Source organism: Trachurus trachurus (assembly GCF_905171665.1).
Source record: "Trachurus trachurus genome assembly, chromosome: 1".
Classification (NCBI taxonomy): Eukaryota; Metazoa; Chordata; class Actinopteri; order Carangiformes; family Carangidae; genus Trachurus; species Trachurus trachurus.
The window spans coordinates 34,518,313-34,536,406 of NC_139891.1; the positions used below are offsets into that span (position 1 = coordinate 34,518,313).

Here is an 18,094-nt window from a genome sequence, read left to right on the forward strand (position 1 = left end):
TTGAAGTCACTGAAGTCACAGGGTGATCGTCCTTATGTTGTAAACTGTTAACATCTATTGCACGTCTGCCCGTCCTGGCCGAGGGATCCCTCCTCTGATGTTGTTATATCATATAAAGCCCTTTGATACAAACTGTAAAAAAAAAAAAAAAAAAAAAGGGCTATACAAATAAAATTGCCTTGCCTTGCCATCTCATACCTAAAACCACTGTCAACCGCTCAAGTATTATATAAAGCAAGGAACTATCTACTACCAAAAAATATACAGAGAATGTTTCATGAGAGAGAGCAAGGTTATAATAAGAGAGTTCGCACAACAAAGAAAAGTTTCTGTATTACCATTTGTGGAGTAAAACTGTGGAACAGACTGAGTACTAAAATTAAAAACATTTCAAGTGTAATTCTATTTAAAAAGAGACATTAAGAAATTATTCTCCAGAGGTACACTGATAAATAATTCCCACAAGGTGCTTGCTTGGAATTGGATTAAAATGTTGCAGGAAATGGTATATTGTAAAGGAGATATGTTGAATGTAAAAAAAACTATTATTGTAAGTTTTGCGTTATGATTTAAATTGGAAAGTAGAGTCAAATTTGAACGGGTAGGATAAGATAAGTTTAGACTTCTTCTAAACTGAGTTTCTTATGAATTTGCAGATGCATGTTACTGTTTTTTTTTTTTTTTTGGTTTTCATTTCTTGCTGTCTATATACTGTATATTAATTATTTTTTACATTGTTGTTGAACAAAATAAAGATATCAATCAATCAATCAATCAGTCACAGGCCGAATGATTACAGAGTGATCGTCCTTATGCCTGTAATCATGAAATGAGGCTCATGCTGGCGAGGATCAAAACCTACATGCCCCCCAACCATGACCAACATCAGTTTGCCCATAGGGTAACGCTTCACATAGCTCTCACCCATAGGCCATCACACTTCCTCCACAGTCACTCTCAGCACTGGAGTTCCCCAAGGCTGTGTTCTTAGTCCAATCCTCTACTCCCTGTTCACCAGTGACTACACTCCCAACCATAGGTCTAATATTGTGGTAAAGTAAGCAGATGACACAACCATTGTTGACCTTATAACCAACACAACAACAAACTGGCATACAGGGAGGAAACAACCTGAAGCTTAATACGGGTAAAACCAAAGAGCTAATAATAGACAGCAGTAAAAAGCAAGAAAGAGTCTAACGCCCAGCTGTTGATAGATGGACAAACGGTAGAGAGGGTACCACACGTTAAGTCCGTGGGGGTCCACATTTCAGATGATCTGACCTGGAGCCACAGTACCACTAGCCTGACTCTCGCCAGACCCTTGTAGTTCCGCAAAGCTACGCTGAGCTCCACACAAGGGTCTGGGACTGCTCCATAGGCGATTCATTTCAGAAGGCGGGGCCTTGTAAAAAAATCTTGTATGTGATTGGATAAACCACTTGTCCGTTATCTTGAAAACATCCTTGCCACCAATAAATGCCTTCAAAACCGTTCTCTGTTCATCTTTCAAAGAATTAATATTCGATAGATTCGACAAAACAGTTGAAATAGCAGAATCAATGCCAACGCACGACTCCTCACTGCAAGCCGCCATTGTTGTTTGACTCAAACAGTCGCTTCAGCGCTACGTCACACCTCAGAAAGTCCCGCCCGGCGATCCTGATTGGTTCATTATTTTTTGCTCCGGGGAAGAAGTTTGCATTGGCCTCGAGTCCAGACCCTTGTGTGAAGCTGAGCGTAGCGCCTCTGGTGGAGCTTTGCGGAACTACAAGGGTCTGGCGAGAGCCAGGCTACAGTACCACCAGCCTGATCAAAAAGGCTCAGAAGTGCCTCTACTTTCTTAGGTAGCTGAAAAAGAACCGCCTCTCGCAGGATGTACAGATCAATTTCTATCGCAGCACTAACAGCTCAGTGGATTGCTGGCTCTCCCTCCGTGACTTCTATCAGCGCCATCACCACAAAAGGGCCTCCAGGATCCTGATGGACCCCTCACAGCCTGGACATGGCCTTCCGGCTGAGAACCTTTCGGACTAAAACCCAAAGGTTAAGGAACAGTTTTTATCTGTCTGTCTGTGATGTTTGTGTGTACAGTATGAAACTGGACACACACGATTTTCTCTCTCTCTCTCTCTCTCTCTCTCTCTCTCTCTCTCTCTCTCTCTCTCTCTCTCTCTCTCTCTCTCTCTCTCTCTCTCTCACTCACACACACACACACACGTACAGACTTGCTGTACTCAATGCAGTTATAAAAAGGCTGACATTGTTTGGACTGTAACCAGACTCCTGCTGCGATGAGCTGATCTCAGAACCAACACAACTATTCTTAGACCTTTTGTTGTGCTGACGGTCGGTGTCTACCATCACGCTGACGACATGTGGAAGGTCAAACGTGAGTGTCTCATCGTTTTCTCTGCATGCCTCTGTGTTTTTCACTCAGGGCAGTAACACACTGTTACTGTAGTTTGTCACATCTGACTGATTCAGTCTTTGTCGTCCACGTACAGCGATGAGACATCAATGACTGTCTGTGAACGTAACAGACCTCCATGTTATAAGATCAGGACAGGACAGGGTGTCTCTTTATGATTTCACTTTAATACAGTGTTTTTTTCATTTGTTTTTTTTATTTGGAGAGGACAGTGCACATTAATTAACATTTCTGTAAAAGTGCCAGTGTTAGCCAGAGGCTAGTTTTCAACTGCAAGATGTTAAAAATCCATTAACATATACATCAGGGACACAAGGATAAATATATTAAACTGTTATCATGGATGCTCAGTGATAATTAACATGTGTATGATTTGATTTTCATTTGTCGATATGAACATTTTCAAGGCAACTTGATTCTCAATTAACTTTATGTTATTAGGGTCACGGGGCAATCGTACCAAGCACTTGTCCCTACAGCTATGCGATCGTAACATCATCACACTTTTGCAGAAACAATTTATTTACTAAATGTCTGTTTATCTCAACAGATTCATTATTCCTCTGCTCTGATTCAACAAAAACTGAGAGATGAATTGTTGAATGGTTTAATTAAATTTGTTTATGTTGCAGCTCCAGTTGTGTTTCCTATGGAGACGAGGTACCGGCCGATTTTAGAGGTAATGAGAGAGTGACACGGAAATATGAGTTCAGTTAAAACTGAACCTGAGTCTCAGTCCTGCAGCTCTCTTTCGTTGCCTCAATGTTTTTATTTAGCTGCACCTGCAGGGGTCACTAGAGCCACACTATTAGCAAGGCACGATAAATATCAGTGCACATAATTATCAGCAAAAATACACAGATAAGTCCAATAATGGCAATTCTAAAGCCAAGTATTATTAGCTTTTAGCATCACTTTGATTTGGCTCATAATCAGTCTGTTTGATTATGAGCAAAGTTGATTTGAAACAATAACAAATGTTGATTTTGTTGAGTCATAACTGTTCTTGTTCTTGTTGTGATGACAGTAGTGATGTCAGTTATGTTATTATCTTAAGTTAGAGGCAAAGCTATAATGTTAAATTCATCTTTACTTTACTTTCTTAATCTCAGGTGTGAATATAAACTATGTTCTTGGTTATCAGTATTGGTTATGCGAAGCAAGTTATTGGTAGAAAAAAAGAGTTATCCTATACATCCCTAGTGACTAACATAAACAAAATGTATCTGTGTACACTTTTTGCACTTTTGCCAGCTAATTAGACAATTAAATGTTTATGACACCACATATCATTCATCATGTATCACTTTTTTCAAGAGCAAATTAAAACAAGGCTTAAGGCCAAAGAGTAGAAAGATGGTTTCCTTCTTACAGCTTTCTTGTGCACCCAGAGTTTGGTTCCCCCCGACCCCATGTCTCAGTTCAACCTGAAGAGGGGTTCCCCCGACGACGAGTTTCCCGACCTTTGCAGGAACTCTACCTGGATGGGACGGATCCTCACGCCAGCCATGTACAGCAGACAGTTCAACCGCTGCACCGACAGTGGGGTTATCTTTGATGACGTCATCCGCCCAGGCCTGGAGGAACCAGGTGATGTCAAACTCATGTTCTCAAGTATATTTCTGAAGATTTTTTTTTCATTACCAGTGTTACTGATGTAGATATGGATAACTGTTGTGGAATTTTACTCATTCCATGTTTCAGATGCTTTTGATGGAGCGTTTGAATCATTTTGAGATGTTTTAGAGTTTTTAAGGGAATAAAAGCCTTTGTATAGATTTCAAAGTTTGCAGTTTTTCAATTGTTTTTGATCTGCAACAGAGGAAGAACTCTCCAGATTATTTTTTTTCTGAGTAAATTGAATTGTAGGCAACTGGACTTGTATTTGTCTGGGAAGATGTTTTGCCTCTTATCCAAGGGGCTTCATCAGTTCATACGCAACAGTCTCACAAGTCCGCACTAGTTGGACAAACTCTCCAGATGAACAAAGTCAGTGTTTTTTGTCAGGGTGGTCTTTGTTGGTCTGTGCATCAGTCTGTTGTGTTGTGTCTCTGAAGGTGAGTGGTCGGGTCCTGTATCTGTGGGATGTGTTGCGGGCGACGCTCAGTCCTACATCCTGTTCTGCGACTTCTTCGACCGAGTCATCGAGGCGTATCACGAACACAAGGTCACCAGCCAGACGCCGGAGAGCGACTTCAACTACGACAACCTGAAGGTAGCTGGTCAGACCACTGATGTCAGGTGGATGCGTGATGAACAATGTCCCTACAAAATCCCAGTTGACCTCTGGGTTGCTCTGTTCAGTCTGTGACCATGGGTGGGGCTTCCCACTGACTCATGGAAGTAACCACCTCAGTGGTCCATGCATAAAGTCTAAAGCCTATTTTATGCTCGACACGAGTATGACGAAAAATGCACACCTGGCAACAGGTGGCCATACACCTCCAAGATTTTGAAACTTGTCGCAAGCCACGCGAGTGTCGCTCAGTCAGTTCAAGTCACACATAGTAATTCCTCCTCCTCCATCCATGATTTTCGTGCCACCGCTATATTATATAATAATATATAACGTGGCCAATTCATGAAACTGTGATCAGCAGGTGGTGGCCTCAGTGACGGAGGTCCTAGTCGTCCAGCAGGATCATAGTTGACAATTACTTTGATGTTGTGTTGCGTATACAACATCTACTGCACGTCTGTCCGTCCTAGGTGAGGGATCCCTCCTCTGTTGCTCACCCTGAGGTTTCTCAGATTTTTCCCTGTTAAAAGGGTTTTCCATGGAGTTTTTCCTCAGTGGATGTGAGGGTCTAAGGGCAGAGGATGTTGTTATGATGCCATGTAAAGCCTTTTGAGACAAACTGTTTGTAAAAACCGGCTATACAAATAAAATTGCCTTGCCTTGCCTTGCCTTGCCTACAGGGGGGTGATGACTTGGACAGGTCGTATGCTGTGCGCTGTGAGGTCAGCGCCGTCCGGGGCGTTGACGACTTCTGTTTCCCGACACACTGCAGTCGAGGAGAGCGAAGGCAGCTCCTCACGCTGGCCAAGAAAGGTACTACACATCTGTGTTCCAGCTACTTCACTATGGAACGAGGATTGGACCAAAACGTGTATTTTGCCACTGATTGATATTCAAAACATGTTTTTGGATGAAATCGACATAAGACTAAATTAAGAGTCATCGACTTCTCTCTTCCTCAGCTCTGCAGCGACTGGAGGACGAGGAGCTGCCGGGTCGACTCATCCTATTGGAGAAGATGGACGAGGAGCAGCAGAGGGAGTTGAACCTGAACTATCCATCCTCCTCCCAGCTCCGCATCGGCATAGCACGCGACTGGCCGGACGCCAGGGCCGTCTGGTCAGTTCCCAACAGTTCACAGTCTTCTGGTTTGTTGTATGAACAGACAAAAGGTCACAGATGGTAGAGCAGCTCATCCAGTAACCACAGGTTTGCTGTTTTGATTCCCAGCTCCACATGTCCATGTTAAACTGTGCTTAAAGGGATATTCAGACGGACAAGGAAACATAAATAAGAAGAGTTGAGCATAAGTGGCAGGAAAGATACTGGAACCTGTGATTCAGTGATTCAGAAGAAGAAAGATCTCACATGTGTTTTCCTTTCTGCAGGGCGAGTAAAGATGGCAGCCTCGTGATCTGGGTCAACATGGACGACCACATCAGACTGGTGTCTACACGAGAGGACACGAACATCGCCGAGGCTTTTAAATGTGTCTGCATCAACCTGCAGAAGGTCAGAAAGTGACTGTTGCAGAACATTAAAGTCCTGCAGAATGATCTTGACTCTGACCCTGTGTTTCCAGCTGGAGCTGTACTACAAGCAGCTCAGACACCCGTTCATCTGGAAGCAGCAGCTGGGATGGGTGACCAGCTCTCCGGCTGACGTGGGGACGGGTCTGAGGGTCAGCGTCCTCCTCAAACTGCAACATCTTCCCACACACAGACGCCTGGACGATGTCCTGAAGAGACTGAGGATCCGCATGGACAAAACTGGTATGGGACAAAATAATTACAACTATATGAAATATAATGTTAGGCTTTTTAATATGTGCGTGTCATTGCACAATATCATTGGAGGTTGTAGCACTTTCCAACCATCTCCTCCTCACATCACACGTCTCATTATGTAACAATATAAAGTATACTCTCCGGATGTTGTTACGATGCCATGTAAAGCCCTTTGAGACAAACTGTTTGTAAAAACGGGCTATACAAATAAAATAAAATTGCCTTGCCTTGCCTCCTTAAGGTGTGACAACCTTAATTTTACAGCTCGTCAAACTCCAATCACAGAAGAGTTAGGATGAAAATGTCCAGCTCCTTTATTTTACATGAAAAGTGTGTGTGAACATGGACCAGTAGAGGGCGCCAGACATCTAACAAAAACACTGCTTAAAGCAGAAGTATGCAACTCGGCCGGAAATAGCTCGCTCCTTCGTTGGTTTCTCTTTTTTTCCCTCTCCGGGGCTCCCCCACAGTTCTGGGAGGCACATGTCACTGTCGTAAAAAAAAAAACTCGCCGCCACCTCCCCCTCCACCCCCTACACGTGCTTGTGTTTACTGCTGAAGGTAGAGAGCGGTGTTTGCTAAGCACGGAGCTAATGCTAACACGGAGCTAACGCTAACAGGGAGCTAATGCTAACACGGAGCTAACGCTAATACGGCCACACACAGACAAAGACACAAAGACACAGACATACACACACATGAATAAAGGTTCCAAAACGCGAAGGTGTGTGTGTGTGTGTCATGATGTATTACATTATCTTATAAAAGATCCATGGTGTGTGTGTGTCTGTTAGCATTAGCTCCGTGTTAGCCACAAGCCGAACTTCATCAGTACAAACATGTTTCCATGGTTTCCTCCGACTTTCCGAACTCAAACCAATCACGATTCATGACATGCATGACGTCATCTGCGTTCTTATCTCGTACTGCCGTAAGGCAGTTTCTCGCGATAGTCCATCCATTGATGAGATTTGGGACACCGAGACGGAGGACTGATCTTGCAAGTGCGGTTTTCAGCCAGTAGGGGGGCGGGGGTGAGCGCATTGGCCTAGACCCCATTCACCTCATAATAGGTCACTCTACCATCACAGTGTCTCTGAGCCACAATAATTACAGCCGAAATCCTGCATAGTTCTGCTTTAACAAGATATAACTAATAAAGTATAATATAAACAGTTATAGTCAGCATCCTGACTGTTTGTTTGATTGTTTGTTTCAACGTTTTAAAAGATTAGTGCACATATAGATCAATAAACATATATTATTAGGCCCGAGCGGCGAGTAGCACTCGCCGGAGGGACTATTGAAATCGTACTGTTTATTATTCTTATTATTATTATTATTCCGTCGCCTTCATGCCCCAATTTGGCCCCTTTCCCGACTTCGAAAATGCGCCAACTTTTGCCCGGACGTCCGGCCTGATCCGAAATTCGACATTTTTGGGTGGTCGCACATGGGCGGCGCTAAATTACCGAATAGCGCCCCCTACAAACCCGTGTCAATGGCATCGCCATTCGTCTTACTTTGTCGTACACACACAAAATTCGGTACACATATGTATTATACCCAGATATACAAAAAATCCTCTTGACCTCATGACCTCAACCCAACAGGAAGTCGGCCATTTTGGTTTTGATTTTTCCCGCCTAAACTTAACTCCTCCCACAGAATTTGCCCGATCAAGTTCAAATTAGGTACGCAACATCGTCAGACCTAGCTGAGCTTATCATGTGCTCCGTGAGTCCGTAGGTCAAAGGGCGTGGCTGCCAGCGCTCAATACACTATGGCGTGCTCGCCATGTACATACGAGTGGCTCTCACGCCCACATACTTCATCCAATCAACTTCAAACTTGCTGGACATGATGATGGCTCCGCCCTGAACGTCCCGATATATTAACTTCCCACGTAACTCATAGCGCCCCCCGGTGGTAGCAGGAAGTGCCATTTTTTGCATCAACATTGTCCGATTTCCACGAAACTTCACATGTGTGATGAGGGGCTGACCCTGAACACACCTGCACACATCTCATTACTGCCCCTAGTGGACGAACCTTTAACTGCTCATAACTCCCTCATGCTTTGTCCGATTTCCACGAAACTTCACATGTGTGATCAGGGGCTGACCCTGAACACACCTGCACGCATCTCATTACTGCCCCTAGTGGACGAACCTTTAACTGCTCATAACTCCCTCATGCTTTGTCCGATTTCCACGAAACTTCACATGTGTGATCAGGGGCTGACCCTGAACACACCTGCACGCATCTCATTACTGCCCCTAGTGGACGAACCTTTAACTGCTCATAACTCCCTCATGGTTTGTCCGATTTCCACGAAACTTCACATGTGTGATCAGGGGCTGACCCTGAACACACCTGCACGCATGCCATTACTGCCCCCTAGTGGACGAACCTTTAACAGCTCATAACTCCCTCATGCTTTGTCCGATTCACTCCAAACTTCACATGTGTGATGAGGGGCTGACCCTGAACACACCTGCACGCATCCCATTACTGCCCCCTAGTGGACGAACCTTTAACAGCTCATAACTCCCTCATGCTTTGTCCGATTCACTCCAAACTTCACACGAGTGATGAGGGGCGGCCCCTGAACGCACCAGACCACATGCGGTGACTGCCCCCTGGTGGATGAACGAAACATTGCATTTTTGGCCTCCTTCCGGGTTTTTTCTCCATTTCTGCTCCGCGCCACAGCGTGCCTCAGGCCCCGCGGTGGCATGGGCAGCGAGGGCCGCCATCGCCGCTTGCGGCTTTAATTAGGCCCGAGCGGCGAGTAGCACTCGCCCGGCGAAGGCCTATTGAAATCGCGCTGTTTATTATTATTATTATTCCCGTACTCTTCATGCCCCAATTTCGCCCCTTTCCCAAAGGCGAAAATGCGTCTACTTTTGCATGGGCGTCCGGCCGGATCCGAAAAGCGATATTTTTGAGTGGTCGCACATGATCGACGCAAAATGGCGGAATAGCGCCCCCTACAAATTCCAAAAATGCCCATAGGGAATTTTGCTAACTTTGTCCTACGCTCACAAAATTTGGTACACATATGTATTATACCCAGATATGCAAAAAAGCCTCTTGACCTTTTGACCTCAACCCAACAGGAAGTCGGCCATTTTGGTTTTGATTTTTCCCGCCTAAAACTAACTCCTCCCAAAGCGTTCGCCCGATCAAGTTGAAATTAGGTACACCACATCTCCAGACCTAGCTGAGCTTATCTTGTGCTCCGTGAGTCCGTAGGTCAAAGGGCGTGGCTTCCAGCGCTCAATTAACTTTGGCGTGCTCGCCATGTAATACGATTGGCTCTCACGCCCACATACTTCATCCAATCAACTTCAAACTTGCTGGACATGATGATGGCTCCGCCCTGAACGTCCCGATATATTAACTTCCCACGTAACTCATAGCGCCCCCCGGTGGTAACAGGAAGTGAACTAAAATTCATTAAAAATACATAGTTGACCCCATCAACTTCATTCCACTTCTAAAACATGCAGAACCAGTTGGTGAAGCTACATTATGAAGACTGTGAAGCTACGAGTAATGGCGTCCTTGTGGGGGCGTGGCTACCATCAATTCCTCGCCATGAAAATACGTTTGGCTTTTTGATGGCTTTAATGAACTCGTATCATCATGAAAATTGGTACACGGGTCCAGGGTGGAGACCTCTTCCATCTGATAGGGGTGTCGCTCATGTGGCCCCCTAGTGGAAACCGGAAGTGCCATTTTTTGCATCAACATTGTCCGATTTCCACGAAACTTCACATGTGTGATGAGGGACTGACCGTGAACACACCTGCACGCATCCCATTACTGCCCCCTAGTGGACGAACCTTTAACTGCTCATAACTCCCTTATGCTTTGTCCGATTTCCACGAAACTTCACATGTGTGATGAGGGACTGACCCTGAACACACCTGCACGCATCCCATTACTGCCCCCTGGTGGACGAACCTTTAACTGCTCATAACTCCCTCATGCTTTGTCCGATTCACTCCAAACTTCACATGAGTGATGAGGGGCGGCCCCTGAACGCACCAGACCACATGCGGTGACTGCCCCCTGGTGGATGAACGAAACATTGCATTTTTGGCCTCCTTCCAGGTTTTTTCTCCATTTCTGCTCCACGCCACAGCCCCGGCGTGCCTCAGGCCCCGCGGTGGCATGGGCAGCGAGGGCCGCCATCGCCGCTTGCGGCTTTAATTAGGGCCCGAGCGGCGACTGCTGTCGCCCAGCGAAAGCCCTATTGTTTCTGCTATGTTTATTAGGCCCGAGCGGCGAGTAGCACTCGCCCGAGGGGCTATTGAAATCGCGCTGTTTATTATTATTCTTATTTATTATTCTTGCGGTCTTTAAACCCCAATTTGGCCCCTTTCCCCAACTCGAAAATGCGTGAATTTTTGGTGGGACGTCCGGCCTCATCCGAAATTCGATATTTTGTGGTGGTCGCACATGTCCGACGCGAAATGGCGAAATAGCGCCCCCTACAAGTTTTAAAAATTCCCATAGGGAATTTTGCTAACTTTGTCCTATGCTCACAAAATTTGGTACACATATGTATTATACCCAGATATGCAAAAAAGCCTCTTGACCTTATGACCTCAACCCAACAGGAAGTCGGCCATTTTGGTTTTGATTTTTCCCGCCTAAAACTAACTCCTCCCACAGCGTTCGCCCGATCAAGTTGAAATTAGGTACACCACATCTCCAGACCTAGCTGAGCTTATCTTGTGCTCCGTGAGTCCGTAGGTCAAAGGGCGTGGCTTCCAGCGCTCAATTAACTTTGGCGTGCTCGCCATGTAATACGATTGGCTCTCACGCCCACATACTTCATCCAATCAACTTCAAACTTGCTGGACATGATGATGGCTTCGCCCTGAACGTCCCGATATATTAACTTCCCACGTAACTCATAGCGCCCCCCGGTGGTAACAGGAAGTGAACTAAAATTCATTAAAAATACATAGTTGACCCCATCAACTTCATTCCACTTCTAAAACATGCAGAACCAGTTGGTGAAGCTACATTATGAAGACTGTGAAGCTACGAGTAATGGCGTCCCTGTGGGGGCGTGGCTACCATCAATTCCTCGCCATGAAAATACGTTTGGCTTTTTGATGGCTTTAATGAACTCGTATCATCATGAAAATTGGTACACAGGTCCAGGATGGAGACCTCTTCCATCTGATAGGGGTGTCGCTCATGTGGCCCCCTAGTGGAAACCGGAAGTGCCATTTTTTGCATCAACATTGTCCGATTTCCACGAAACTTCACATGTGTGATGAGGGACTGACCCTGAACACACCTGCACGCATCCCATTACTGCCCCCTAGTGGACGAACCTTTAACAGCCCATAACTCCCTCATGCTTTGTCCGATTTCCACGAAACTTCACATGTGTGATGAGGGACTGACCCTGAACACACCTGCACGCATACCATTACTGCCCCCTGGTGGACAAACCTTTAACTGCTCATAACTCCCTCATGCTTTGTCCGATTCACTCCAAACTTCACACGAGTGATGAGGGGCGGCCCCTGAACGCACCAGACCACACGCGGTGACTGCCCCCTGGTGGACGAACGAAACATTGCGTTTTTGGCCTCCTTCCAGGTTTTTTCTCCATTTCTGCTCCGCGCCACGGCCCCGGAGTGCCTCAGGCCCCGCGGCGGCATGGGCGAGCGAGGGCCGGCCATCGCCGCTTGCGGCTTTAATTATTATTATTATTATATTCTCCCTAAAATCGCCTTTTTGGGGGCTTTAACATGCCCCAAAACGCGTAAATTTTGGCATGCACATCCGACCTCGCGAAAATTTTGATATTTTGAAGTCGTTAAAAATGGGCGTGGCCAAATGCCTCTATAGCGCCCCCTAGAAATTTTAAAAAACCCCTCCCCATAGGGTTTTTTTTGGAGTTGGAACATGAAAATCGGTACACATGTGTACGTTGCCAAGACGGACAAAAAAGCCTCTTAATGTCATGGTGAAATCACAACAGGAAGTCGGCCATTTTGATTTGAAATTTTGACCTGTTTGATCTAACTCCTCCGAGGGATTTCGTCCGATTGACTTCAAATTGGCTAGAGACCACCGAAATGCCACTCTGATCAAAAGTTGTGCTCCGCAGGTCTCTAGGTCAAAGGGCGTGGCTTCTGGGGCCTTGAGGATTTTGGCGACTTTTCGTTTGCTCGCCATTTCACCTTCGAACAGCTCTAACGCCCACATACTTTATCCGATCAGCTTCAAACTTGCTGGACATAATGATGGCTCCGCCCTGAACGTCCCGATATATTAATTTCCTACGTCACTCATAGCGCCCCCCGGTGGTAACAGGAAGTGGCCAGGTTTTACCTTAACGTGTACTGATGCCACATAGTTGACCCCATCAACTTCATTCCACTTCTAAAACATGCAGACTAAGGTGGTGAAGCTACATCATGAACGCTGTGAAGCTACGAGTAATGGCGTCCGTGTGGCGACGCGGCGACCATTCCTCGCCATTAAAATACGTTTGGCTTTATGATGGCTTTAATGAACTCGTATCAACATGAAAATTGGTACACAGGTCCAGGGTCATGACCTCAACGTCTCCATATGCTCATATGTGATCTCACTCATGTGGCCCCCTAGTGGAAACAGGAAGTGGCATATTTTACATCAACATTGTCCGATTTCCACGAAACTTCACATGTGTGATGAGGGACTGACCCTGAACACACCTGCACGCATCCCATTACTGCCCCCTAGTGGACGAACCTTTAACAGCTCATAACTCCCTCATGCTTTGTCCGATTTCCACGAAACTTCACATGTGTGATGAGGGACTGACCCTGAACACACCTGCACGCATACCATTACTGCCCCCTAGTGGACGAACCTTTAACAGCTCATAACTCCCTCATGCTTTGTCCGATTCACTCCAAACTTCACATGTGTGATGAGGGACTGACCCTGAACACACCTGCACGCATCCCATTACTGCCCCCTAGTGGACAAACCTTTAACAGCTCATAACTCCCTCATGCTTTGTCCGATTCACTCCAAACTTCACATGTGTGATGAGGGACTGACCCTGAACACACCTGCACGCATACCATTACGGCCCCCTAGTGGATGAACCATCAACTCATCATAACTCCTTCATGCTTTTTCCGATTTGCTCGAAACTTCACGTGTGTGATGAAGGTCCGCCCCTGAGCTCATCTGCCTACATCTGGTTACCGCCCCCTGGTGGATGAACGAAATATTGCGTTTTTTTGCTCCTGCCAGGGTTTTTCTCCCTTCTCACCAGGCCTCAGGCCCCGCGGTGGCGCGGAGTCGCGAGGGCCCGATCATCGCCGCTTGCGGCTTTAATTATTCTTATTATTATTATTATTATTATTATTCCGTCGCCTTCATGCCCCAATTTGGCCCCTTTCCCGACTTCGAAAATGCGCCAACTTTTGCCCGGACGTCCGGCCTGATCCGAAATTCGACATTTTTGGGTGGTCGCACATGGGCGGCGCTAAATTACCGAATAGCGCCCCCTACAAACCCGTGTCAATGGCATCGCCATTCGTCTTACTTTGTCGTACACACACAAAATTCGGTACACATATGTATTATACCCAGATATACAAAAAATCCTCTTGACCTCATGACCTCAACCCAACAGGAAGTCGGCCATTTTGGTTTTGATTTTTCCCGCCTAAACTTAACTCCTCCCACAGAATTTGCCCGATCAAGTTCAAATTAGGTACGCAACATCGTCAGACCTAGCTGAGCTTATCATGTGCTCCGTGAGTCCGTAGGTCAAAGGGCGTGGCTGCCAGCGCTCAATACACTATGGCGTGCTCGCCATGTACATACGAGTGGCTCTCACGCCCACATACTTCATCCAATCAACTTCAAACTTGCTGGACATGATGATGGCTCCGCCCTGAACGTCCCGATATATTAACTTCCCACGTAACTCATAGCGCCCCCCGGTGGTAGCAGGAAGTGCCATTTTTTGCATCAACATTGTCCGATTTCCACGAAACTTCACATGTGTGATGAGGGGCTGACCCTGAACACACCTGCACGCATCTCATTACTGCCCCTAGTGGACGAACCTTTAACTGCTCATAACTCCCTCATGCTTTGTCCGATTTCCACGAAACTTCACATGTGTGATCAGGGGCTGACCCTGAACACACCTGCACGCATCTCATTACTGCCCCTAGTGGACGAACCTTTAACTGCTCATAGCTCCCTCATGCTTTGTCCGATTTCCACGAAACTTCACATGTGTGATCAGGGGCTGACCCTGAACACACCTGCACGCATCTCATTACTGCCCCTAGTGGACGAACCTTTAACTGCTCATAACTCCCTCATGCTTTGTCCGATTTCCACGAAACTTCACATGTGTGATCAGGGGCTGACCCTGAACACACCCGCACGCATCTCATTACTGCCCCTAGTGGACGAACCTTTAACTGCTCATAACTCCCTCATGCTTTGTCCGATTTCCACGAAACTTCACATGTGTGATCAGGGGCTGACCCTGAACACACCTGCACGCATCCCATTACTGCCCCCTAGTGGACGAACCTTTACCAGCTCATAACTCCCTCATGCTTTGTCCGATTCACTCCAAACTTCACATGTGTGATGAGGGGCTGACCCTGAACACACCTGCACGCATCCCATTACTGCCCCCTAGTGGACGAACCTTTAACAGCTCATAACTCCCTCATGCTTTGTCCGATTCACTCCAAACTTCACACGAGTGATGAGGGGCGGCCCCTGAACGCACCAGACCACATGCGGTGACTGCCCCCTGGTGGATGAACGAAACATTGCATTTTTGGCCTCCTTCCAGGTTTTTTCTCCATTTATGCTCAGCGCCACAGCGTGCCTCAGGCCCCGCGGTGGCATGGGCAGCGAGGGCCGCCATCGCCGCTTGCGGCTTTAATTTATATATATTATAGTATTTCCAAACTGGAAATGAAATATTCTAATATTTAAATTTAGATTTTCAGGAACTGTTAGTCGTGACCATCCAAAACCAAAACAAAACAAAAAGGATATACAATAATTTTTTCTTTTTTTATTAAATTCCACAACATTTACATTTTAAGAGCATGTCAAAGTTAAAGCAGAAGTAAGTGATATATTTGTGTTAATATAAGTCTTAAATAGTTATATCTTCCGACAGCAATCACTTACATAGAGTGTTTGGTCTGAAACACGGGTCTGTCAGTCACTCTGCTCTGCTCTGAGCCGAGGAGAAAACATTTATCGTATCCTACAGTTTTTATCCAATGAGGAGAGAGAACGGCATGCAGGGCTGTGTGTGCAGCCAAGGGACGCCGTGAATGTGGCGACGTAGGGACGAGGACTGTTATGGTGCGTTCAAGGAAACTCGTATTTTTCCGACCGTGAAGTCGTACCAGTTCGATCTGGTACGAGTTCACCGGTCGGAAGTTACGAGTGGCCGTTATAGTGACTTTCACCGGTAAAACAGGTCGGGAAAACACGACTGGGTTGCCTGGAACGCTACAAAGTCGTAAGTTGTGACTTGAAGCTGTAATTTACGATTTCAAAAGCCTGCCTGGAACGCAGCATTAGCGAAAACGACCGGACCACTTACTTCTGCTTTAATGCTGAAAACATGTTAAAGCATGTGTGATTAATAGACATTCTGTCATATTGACCTTTGGCCGGACCAGGTACATTTCTAGATATGAATCAATTACAAGCTAAACCATCTCTGTCACTCCTACATTATCTGAGTCATTGTCATTCATGGGTAATAAGGTTAAACTTGCATAGAGCAAGAATCTACTATTAAACATGATTAAACATTTTAATTGATTGATGGCTCTAACCTGCAACTCCAACTGACTCATATATGACTGAACTCAAGTGTGAACATCCTGAAGTTGAGTTTAACAGAAGACGACAGCTACACGTTCAAATCTACCTTTTCTATTTCCTAGGATCCTCTGCTCTGTACCTTGTGAGCAATATGGCGACCTTCGGTCTGAGCGAGGTGGTTCTAACCCAGCTGGTGGTGGACGGGGCCAAACTCCTCATCGCCATGGAGAAGAGGCTGGAGGTCAACAAGGACGTGGACGAACTTGTTCCCACACAGAAGTAGATCTGATCTGAGCTTGACGATTGGCTGGAACGAGACGGACTGACCGACCAATGAGGTGGAACCTGGTCCAGATCTGGTGGTGAATCAGTACCGGAGTCCAACAGCTGCCGGCTTCTTCTTTCAACACAACACAGACGTTCAGTCAAATTATTTTTTTGTTTGTAAATCATTCAGAATAAATTTTAATGAAAATGAAACAATTGCACAATTACTTTATTTGAAAATAAGAAAAGGGTTACTATTATACACTGTTTTTATTATTAATTATTTTTTTAACTTCTCCTTAAATAATCATGACAAGGTGATTTATTCTTGATGGATTATGGGTAGTATATCACTGAGAAACCAACAACAACAAATATTAGGAATAAGTAGAAGAATGTGTCTGAAAACAAAATTATTCCAACTTTATGGGCGACTGTGCATGTCAGACTTTTTTTTTTCAAATGTGCAAAAGAGGCATACAAAATGTATATAGTCCCCTATATCTAGTTGTTTTTTTTATTTGTCAACATTGTGCTGAAGGCTGCTGCGCTGATACAAGCAGAAATGTCTACAATACAAACACTGGTTCTTGTTTATCTGGAGTTGTGTTGAGTAACTTGTCTTACTGGATTCTTTGGTGAGCCAGTCGTAAAATCATAAAACCATAAAAAAAAAGTAGAAATGTTGGTTTTTTTTCTGTTTTTGTAGGTAGAGTGAAGTTCAGAGGGAAAATCAAAGGCAACACAGAGAAAGAAAAAAGGTGCATGGTTAAAAATAACGTTAATAATATTTCCCCCAAAACTCCTCAAACCGTCTCTTCAGCGGGGGTCAATGTCGTCCTTAAGGATCCAGGTTCAATGTCCAACAGAAGTGACCATGGTCCAGGTGTATTTGTCTTTGTTGTAGAGAAGATGGACACACCTTGTCCCATGTCCCGGATGTAAACAGGAAGAAGAAAAGCTCTCATTCCTGTTACCCAGTAGTGACTCATTCCAGGAAATACCTGCGCTGTTGGAAGACGTTTTCGATGCCTCTGTGGAGTCTCAGGTAATTTTTCTTTGTTTGATACGTTCAGGTTGTCTTTAGTTGCTTCAGTCTGTGTGTCTTAATTAATCGCCCTAACAACAGTTCAGGTTTTATTAGAGAGTGGTTCTGAATAATCACTAAATGAATTATATTAATTCTGCTGAGGAGAGTATTTACTTGAAGGTACTTGAAGGTTATTGGGCTTGATTGTACACTCTGTGTGGAAACTACTTCTATTTCATTTATCTGTAACTGATTTATAAACCATAGTGTGAAACAGAGGTGAAAGGGGACAGAAATACACACTAATATGAAATGTGTGTGTTTATGTGTGTGAGTGAACGCTGCCCTCCAGTGTTCAGAGGGAGTAACTGCAGCTCCATGTACCACTCTTCAAGCTGCTTCACAGCAATGGATGCAGCCAGGCAATTTTAGACAAATGTAGGCAATTCTGAGCAACAATAGACTAAACAGGAAGACAG

At 45.4% G+C, this 18,094-nt stretch overlaps 1 protein-coding gene across 1 annotated transcript; it reads left to right on the forward strand.

The window, feature by feature from the left end:
- Positions 1-2,376: 2,376 nt before the first annotated feature.
- Positions 2,377-16,601, forward strand: LOC310985436 (creatine kinase B-type; the record flags this gene model as incomplete). Its single annotated transcript, XM_083971030.1, has 9 exons — positions 2,377-2,392; positions 3,064-3,110; positions 3,823-4,021; positions 4,489-4,646; positions 5,351-5,483; positions 5,633-5,789; positions 6,059-6,182; positions 6,253-6,442; positions 16,441-16,601. 9 exons carry the CDS (start codon positions 2,377-2,379, stop codon positions 16,599-16,601), a joined length of 1,185 nt encoding a protein of 394 aa, XP_083827156.1.
- Positions 16,602-18,094: the final 1,493 nt, after the last annotated feature.